The sequence below is a fragment of the Galeopterus variegatus genome, unplaced genomic scaffold (assembly GCF_000696425.1).
Source record: "Galeopterus variegatus unplaced genomic scaffold, G_variegatus-3.0.2 Scaffold3314, whole genome shotgun sequence".
Taxonomy (NCBI): Eukaryota; Metazoa; Chordata; class Mammalia; order Dermoptera; family Cynocephalidae; genus Galeopterus; species Galeopterus variegatus.
In genome coordinates this window covers 183,912-192,488 of record NW_007729425.1, presented here as the reverse complement: position 1 = coordinate 192,488, position 8,577 = coordinate 183,912, and the positions used below count along the sequence as shown (strand labels likewise).

Here is an 8,577-nt window from a genome sequence, read left to right as displayed (position 1 = left end):
GACCGCTGGTGTGCGCCACGGAGCTCGCTGGCGGCGCGTCGGGCTCGGAGCGGCTCTGAGCCGCGCCGCCTGCGGGGATCGACCGAACCGTTCCGCAGAGCCGCGAGCAGGAAGCCGAGGAGCAGGAGGAGGTGGCGGCCGCGGCTGTTCCTCCCGGAGGGCGATGTGGCCGGCCGGCGCGGGCACCAGGCTGCCCTGTCCCCGGGACTCCGCGCTCCGGAGGGCGGCTTTCTCCGGGAACCTCACGGCCCTGCCTTCTCACCTCGTGCCCGCCGGTCGCAGCGTCCGGGTCTTCATCAGCGCCAACCCTGAAGGTGAGTCCCTAGCTGGGGTTTGTTCATCCGTCTGTCCTTCGGTCCGTCCGCGCCGCGGGAGCCGGAGAGTGTGGCCGCCGCACAGCTCAGTGCGTCCTGCCTCCCCTGCGCTCCCTTCCTCCAGCTAAAGCCGTGGTGGCAGCCCTGAGCGCGTGGGAATTTAATTTGAATCACTTTTCGTGCTTCTCTCGCTCGTCCGCTCTGTCTGCAGACTGCTCCTAGGACACCCATTCTCCCCTCAGGGTCACTGTCCCGGGTCGAGCTCTTCTTAGCTCGGCCCCAGGCGTTAGCAAGCGCTTCTGGAAGCTCCATTCTGCCACCACCCTCACTGCCCCCTTTCCCTTTCCTTTAGCGGTATCTTCTCCGAGGTGATCGCAAACGCAAATCGTAGCTCCTCTAGCTCTTGGCTCCGTGGCGAGTTCCTGAATGGGGGCTCCCTCCTTTACCGCTTGTTCCAGCCGAGGCGAGGTGAGCAGGGGTTCCTTAGGACTCGCCTTTTGCGGGTCCGATGTACCCTTTGCTCTGAGGGAACCGAGCAGACCCTTGTGAACCGAAGGCCCCCGGAGGTCGAGGGGACGCATGCTGTGAGGGTCCCGGGACAGGCTTCTCGGTGGAGCTCTCAGGATGAGCTCATCTCCTCAGCAGCGTCCCCGGGCCTGATCTCCCGGGTCTAGAACCTGGCCTACTCAGTCATGGTCCTGCTCAAGACTGGGCACCTGGTAGGCGATCAATGAAAACTTGTTGATTCCTGGCATTCACAGTCACAGCAGCTGAGCGCTGGCTGGTCAAATCCTTGCTCATCACTCAGTTCTCAGTCCTGAATGTTAACTTTTATTCCCAGTAATTTAGGGGTGGGGAGGATGGGTGGAGGATAAAACTTCAGGGATTGCTCTTTTCTAGGAAAAACGAATGTTTGGGCATAAGATGAGTCTATGGGAGACTGAAATAGACGTGAGAGAGTTGAGAGATAACTTTTTCTGCACTCTAACAAGCTTTGGTAAAGGAAAAAAGAGTTTACATTCCAGCCATCATTGGATAGAATCCTCATTTGAAAACCCACCATTCTGGTTGCTTGTGAAAAACATCTATAGAGGGCCAACAAAAGTAACTTTCTAGAAAACTGTTTCCAAAAAAAAAAAAAAAAAAAAAACCAGCAGAAGTTTCAGGTAAAGCTCCTATTATGACAAGGGAATTAGGGAAAGAATCAAATTGGTAACTTTCACTAATTGGTATTGAAGGACAATATACTTTTGAGAGAGGGCATGACTATCTTTTTATCAGTTTGCAACTCATTTTCACAGAACTTAATTCAGGAGGCTTTTAGGAAAATATAGTACACTCTTCAAAAATCAATCTGTATCAAATATGTCTTCCAGGATTTTTACCTAAATCTGGGTTTTAAAAAACCATGGGAATATGCAGGCCATTTAAGTATTTAAGGGAGTCTTTCGGTGTTGTTTTAGACAATATTGCTGAAACATTTCTAAAATGTTTGAGAGAATTATGTTAGGAATGTTTAGTCTAGATATTTTCAGTTCTCCTGAGCTTAAAAGAATTCTTATGAAAAGTGTTTAAATCTGCTGATGTGTGGCCAGCTAAATCACCCTCTTTTCCTTAAACAAGCTGCTTCTAAAATATAGTGAAAATTTTGTTAATATCATCAGTAGTTAATTTTTCCTTGCTTTAAATTTGCAATTTCTAGGATAAAAATGAATTATGAATTTATATTGAGTCAGCTTAATAGTAAATGAATATTCAAGATTAATGTCATTTTTCTTAAGGCTATCTGAATGATTCTTCAAATTCCCTAGCTTTTTGAAATAAGAGCTTTCAGCATGCATTAATCCTAGGAAAGCAAACAGGAGGGAGGGGCTGATCATGACTTTTGGACACTGGTTGAATTGGGCAGCTTCCATACTGATCTCAATAGACCAGAAATATGAAGCTAATTTGGGAAGTTTCTATAGGGTCAGGACCTCAAATTTTATCTGAACTGGAAAGCAGATGGCATAATGAATGAAAAAGACAGAGATGGGCATTTTCAGTGATCTGAACATGAAGCCTTAAAATTTTGGTAAATGCTCCATCAGACACAGCACTTTACCATGGGATCTTTATAGTTGTAATTTAGAAAGCAAATGGTTGTGTTTTGGTACGATCCAATTTCAGATTCTTAGCCAATACTGAAGAGCCTCTCCACTGTCAAATTAAGACAAAGAACATTATCTCATGCTTTTCTTTACAAGTGGGAATCCAATTTATGTTTTAAATAAAAGCTGTTTGTGTTGAACTCAGCAATACTTTGAGAATCCAGCAAGGCTCTTGCTTAGATTATTGTTTTAATAGGTATTGCTTTAAAAGGCTTGTATGGAATGTCCCTTTCAGTAATGAAGATAATACATGTCTTTAGAAAGGAAAAAAGAAATGCTTTCCCATGTACTAGCTCATCCAATATTTTAATTTTGATTTCTATCCTCAAACAAACTTCTGAGGGTGATGGACCAGGGAGTGTTTTCTCTATTCTACAGCTGAGAACACTGAGGCTATATTAAGCTAAATTAAACTACTTGCCTGAATTCATATAGCAGAGTGAAACAGGGTGAAGCCTACAGGACACTCAAAACACCTCTCTTGGTACTCTTTGGCCATTCTAGGCTCCTGCCAGATCTCTGTGAAGTATCTTACACCCATGTGAACAAGAGAATAAGCTGGATATGGCAGAAAAGTGCTGTCCAGCATCTTCTGGCTGTCAGGCTTCAAGAGTGTGAATAGCTGGAAGGGAACATGGCTGCCCTGACCCACTTCACTGCCACAAAGAGGGACATTCAAGGAAATTTCAAAATGTGCTGGATTTTAATGGGCTCCTTTCTGTCCAAAATTATATCTGCATCTGACCTGTCCCCCCTCATGGAAGACACTGAGAAGGACCTGGGCAGGGGAGGCAATTACCCCAAATTCTCTTAAATGGGTAGCCCTTGGACTTCATCTAGTCCAAGGGAACTAGAAATCCACTCAACATAGAAATGCTATCTGTGGCATCTGTATTAATCCTCAAAGTTTTCCATCATATAGCTGCTGTCTTTCTGCTAGAATGGCACTTATACCATCTTGGAACAATGATTTTTAAAACGCATATGAAATCCTCCACTGTGGGCCGGCCCGGTGGCGCACTGCTACAGTGCGCCGCTTGGGAGCACGGTGGCGCTCCCGCAGAGGGTTCGGATCCCACATACAGACTGGTTCCCGCTCACTGGCTGAGCAAGGTGCGGGCGTGGCACCGAGGGTTGCGATCCCGTTGCCGGACACGAAAAAAGACAAAAAGGCAAAAAAAAAAAAAAGAAATCCTCCACTGTGATTAGCCTAAATCATCCACAGTGTGGAGAAGGGAAGGTCTACCTCTTCTCTGCCTTGATTCTTAAAGTTTAAAATAAGGTAACCGTCTTAATGCAAAAGGAAGATCACAATATCACCTTTATTAATGATAAACTAATGTAGGTTCACAATCCTTTACCTATGATCCTCTGGATGTCATTTTGAAATTCTTTTTCTTTCTTTTTTTTTTAGACTTTGGGGGAAAATGCTTACATAATGTTTAATATGTTATGTGAGGTTTGGAGAAACACCCCATATCAAATACGAATATGTCTGTAAGGAAACATGATTTCATTCTAAGTCAGAATTGTACAGAACTTCCTGTAATGCGGGAACTGTCTTTATCTGATATGGTAGCAGTAGTCACATATGGTTACTGAGCATTTGAAATGCAGTTAGAATGACTAAGAATCTGAATTTTTAATTTTATTTAATATTAATGGGTTTAAATTTAAATAAGCCCATGTGGTTACCGGCTATTGTATAGGACAGTAGAGCTCTAAGTGGAGTTATAAATATTCCAAGTAGCTTCATGTCAGTTAAGGTCATGTGACCTGACTCAGGTCACTTCAGGTTTTGCTGCCAGATGGATTGGGGAAAAACTCATTTTCAAAGCTTTGAAAGAATATGGGCCTTTATTGGAGAATGTGGTTTTAACTCTAGGCAAGTGAGTTTCCCAATACTGAACCCTAGAATCACGCACATTTACCCTCCCAGTCACTGTCAGCAGTGGATTGGATGCAGACCATCCTCACCCCCCACCCTGTCCATAAATGGAGTCAACCCCCTTAAAACTTAAGAAGTGGAGGAGCAGAGAAAAATGGCAGGTTTACTTACAAAAGAGAAAGGAAGGCTGGGTTCTTATGCTCAGATTTTCCTTCCAACTGCAGCCATCAAATTGAGACACTTTTCCTCCCCCGAGGATTAGATGGTAGCATCCACCGTCCAGGGCTGCTGTACTAGTGCATCTCCCCCTGCACGTGAAAAAACATCTGGAGTGAAGAAAAAAATAGAACTCTAAGACCTATCTTTGTGCATTTTTCTGCCCACTCAGAATTTTGCTCTGGTCATCTTGAAGAGTTGTATACTTTTCTCTACAGTGTTGATCAGATGTTCAGACCGGTCCCACTCGGATTTCTTTTGTGTGCGTGACTTTGCATCTTCCTGGACTCTTCTCCATGCCTTTGGCGTCTCAGTGGGAAAGCTTGTTCTCCATTTTGATGGAAGCCACAGCAAAGAGACTTGTTTTCCCTTCCTATGTGTACATGGGATCAGTTGCTGCAACCAGTAGACATTTGCTTTAGCTTACATTCCCAGGCAAGAGGCAGAAAGATCTGCAGCAAGAAATCCATGTGAAATCTATTAGTATTCTTTACCATTATTCTTCCTACCTTTCCTACTGTCCTAATTATTCCCATGGGTCTGTATTTTTTCATTATCTTTATGAGAAATCAGGAAAAAGTACGGCAAAAAACATTTATGCATATATGTATCTATAATTACACATACATTCATACACACAGTCATTTTGATACCCCGAAAACATCTTTAAAAAGAGCCTTAAAGGAGAATATATGAGTTGCTATTTTATGATAAATGTACATAGGACATTTATAATAAACGAGTTCTAAAGTTTTAGTGGTTGAATCTTCTAAATCCTTAAGCAGACATTTTTCAGGCCCAGGAAAGTAGTAGACCCAAGTGCAGACTTGGGTCTAGGCTTCCCGGGTTTGGATCCTCAATCCATTATTTGATACTGTGATTTTTGAGCAAGTTGCTTAACCTCTTTCTTCTCAGTTTCCTAATCTATAAAAGAGGACAGTGGTAGCACCCGCCTCACAGGATTATTGTGTAGATTAAATAGGCTAATAGAGGTAAAGCCCTTATAACAGTGCTAGGCACATAGTAAACATTAAATAAATGTTTGCTGGTACAGGGATAGAACCCTGTACCTTGGTGTTATCAACATCTTGAACTACCTGATTGAGCAAACCAACCAGCCCCCATTAGTACTTTTATTATATTTTCCACTATGATTCAGGCAGAGTGCAGGTATGTTTATGCAGACATAAATAAGGCCATACCTGCCATTGAAGAATGCAGTCTATAGAGGCATATCAGTTAGAACTCAGTAGTAAACCAGAAATCACCCTCGATCTTTCATGGAATTAGGTGCTTCCAAAAATCATTGTAAGGGTTAGAGGAGTGAAAGTCAGGGCCACCACCAGGCGTTTAGATCACGTTTCCAAAGTTCTCACACAGAGGGCAGGAAACCGTAGAAGCCACTGCCAGTATCACAGTTGCCCTGAGTAGTGGATAGCTGGCCAGCTTCTGTAAAAACACGCATCTGCCAAAACACATGAGTCAGCCACTGTGATTGGTGGTAGGGAGTTTCCTCGGTTCTCTTTGCCCTCCACATCTCATACAGGTACAACATCCCTTTAGCACAAACAGAATTGCATTTGGACCCTGGCAACTAGAGCAGGTCTAGGAACTTCCAGGCTTCCAGTCCCTCCACCACAAGGGAAAAGAGAAGTAATGGATACTCAACACCAAGAAACAGAGTCCAACCCAGGGGGAAGCAGGTACATTCAGTCATTCAACCAGCAAATATTCATGAGGCACGTAGTCCATACAGAGTGCCGCCTCGGGTTCGGATCCTGTATAGGGATGGCCGGTACACTCACTGGCTGAGCGCAGTGCGGCCAGTCTCAAAAAGGACAAAAAAAAAAAAAAAAAAAAGAATATAGCAGTAAACAAAACAGATCAAATCTCTGCTCTTATGGAGTTTACGTAAATGATACATGTGATGAGCCCTGTGCTAAAGATATGAGCAGAGCATTATAGAGCCATGGTGTGGAAGCTATTCTACAAGATAATTGAATCTGAGGCAATGTAATGATGAGATCTCTGCAGGGAATAGAAAGAAATAGTCTTTATTATTCAGCAAAGAGCTTTTATTCCTTTGAATAGGAGTGGAACTGATGTCTTGAGGTGATATTATCATTTGCCCCTTGAAGGTGGCTCATTTAGAATGACATTTAAAAGAAAGCATGATTTGAACCATAGAGGTACACTATATACAAAGAGTTCATGACTGTATGATTTAGTAAATCATCTATGGATCTTTTAAAATTCTTGTTACACTGTAGCAATAATATCATTTCCATTTCAAAAGGTGTCTGCAACTTTGTATTTTATTTCTGTTTCAGTTGTCTATTGCTGTGTATCAACCTGCCACAAAACTTAGTGGCTTAAAACAGGAATGATGTACCATTTCTCCCAATTCTGTGGTTGGTAATTTAGGCCAGGCTTGGATGGGTGATTCTTCTGTTGCATAGGGTGCTGAATGGAGTCACTCACTCAAATGTATGCAGCTAAGCCTAGACTTGACAAGACTGGAAGGTCCAAAAAGGCTTTACCTCACTGCTCCTCCATGAGGGCTGGCTTTCTGACACTCTCTCCAGCTTTTCTCTCATCTTCCAGGAGTCCAGCCCAAAATTTATTATAGCAGATTGGCTTCCTCGGAGAAAGGAAATGGAAGCTGCCAGACCTCTTAAGGCCTGGGCTTGGAAGTCCCTGTTGCTGTGTTCTGTCATCAATGCAAGTCATAAACCTAGCCTCGATTCAAAGTATGGAGAAAGAGACCTCACATCTTAATGTGAGGAAAGGGGTGTGCGTGCAGGGGAGAGAAGAATTAATGCTGGCTGACTTTGAAAATTACCATACCCCCTGGTTATATTGTGTAGTTTCTTTGACCTTCCTTTGTCATAGTTAGATTAAATGAGATAATGCATAAAAAGTGCATAATCCAGTGGCCTTTCACATAGCAAGTGCTCAACAAATGTTAATAATTAGTTGTTATTATCATTACTATGATTGTTGAAGATTGAGAAGAACAGTAAATAACACCCTTCTTCCCCTCCCAAGTTTTGAATTAATTGAAAATTCATTTTTGGAAAAGACCAAAGAGTCTGTAGCTAGGAAATCACAATATCACTGTTTTTCCTGATAAAGATAAAAAGGAGAATACTTTTGTGTGTTGTAATACTAAACAGCAGAATTAGACGTTCTTCCAGCACTCATTGGCAGTGGTGGCCTCCAGAGGCCTCCTGTCACGTGCCTGCCCCAGAAAGCATTGAGCCTGGAGTGGACAGAGAACCCACGCTCACCAGGGACCAGTCAGTTCCCGGAGGGGAAGGAGTGAACAGGTGGGCTGAGCTCACTTGGTTTACTCTTCCCGTGTTTTCCAGACTGGAAGGGGTAAGTGAGGAGGTAAAGAGAATTCAGGAGTCTTATGCTTCAGAAGAAACTTCCAGATATGGGAAGAGGCTCTCTTCTACTTACTAGAATATTTACTTATTTTAGTTTTAACATTCATACACAGTGAAAACCTTTTGTTATCCAGGATTTGTTGTCATTTAAATTCATATCTAGTTTTAAATAGTCCAGATTACCTCACAGTCAAATGTCTAGTGTAAAGGAGAGAAGACAGTGAGCTGTAAGTGATGAAAGATAATAGCAGGACCTGTAAACAAATGTCAGTATCAGAATACTTTTGTAAGATAAGTGCTTAGTATGCCTTGGAGAAAGTCACTTCATCTTTCCTGAAATAAGTTGTTATAAACCATTAGGATTTGGGGTGGGTTATATGTAGTAATAGATAGCTAAAAAAAAAAAAGAAAAAATTAAATAAAGACTCAAAAGCACCTTTAAAATAGCAAATGATGGGCCGGCCTGGTGGCGCACTGGATAGTGCGCCACTTGGGAAGCGCGGCAGCGCTCCCGCCCGAGGGTTCGGATCCCACATATGGACCGGTTCCCGCTCACTGGCTGAGCGAGGCGCGGGAGCAACACTCGCGCACCAAAATAGGTCTAACTAAAGCAATGA

At 43.1% G+C, this 8,577-nt stretch overlaps 1 protein-coding gene across 1 annotated transcript in view; it reads left to right on the top strand.

Annotated features, from left to right (window-relative positions):
• The window catches only part of LOC103600348, a 106,829-nt gene that overhangs the window by 1,648 nt on the left and 96,604 nt on the right, over positions 1 to 8,577 (top strand). Inside the window, exon 2 of the mRNA XM_008584614.1 lies at positions 24 to 314. Within this exon, the coding sequence (XP_008582836.1) occupies positions 24 to 314 (291 nt within the window). The remainder of the gene's footprint in view (positions 1 to 23; positions 315 to 8,577) is intronic.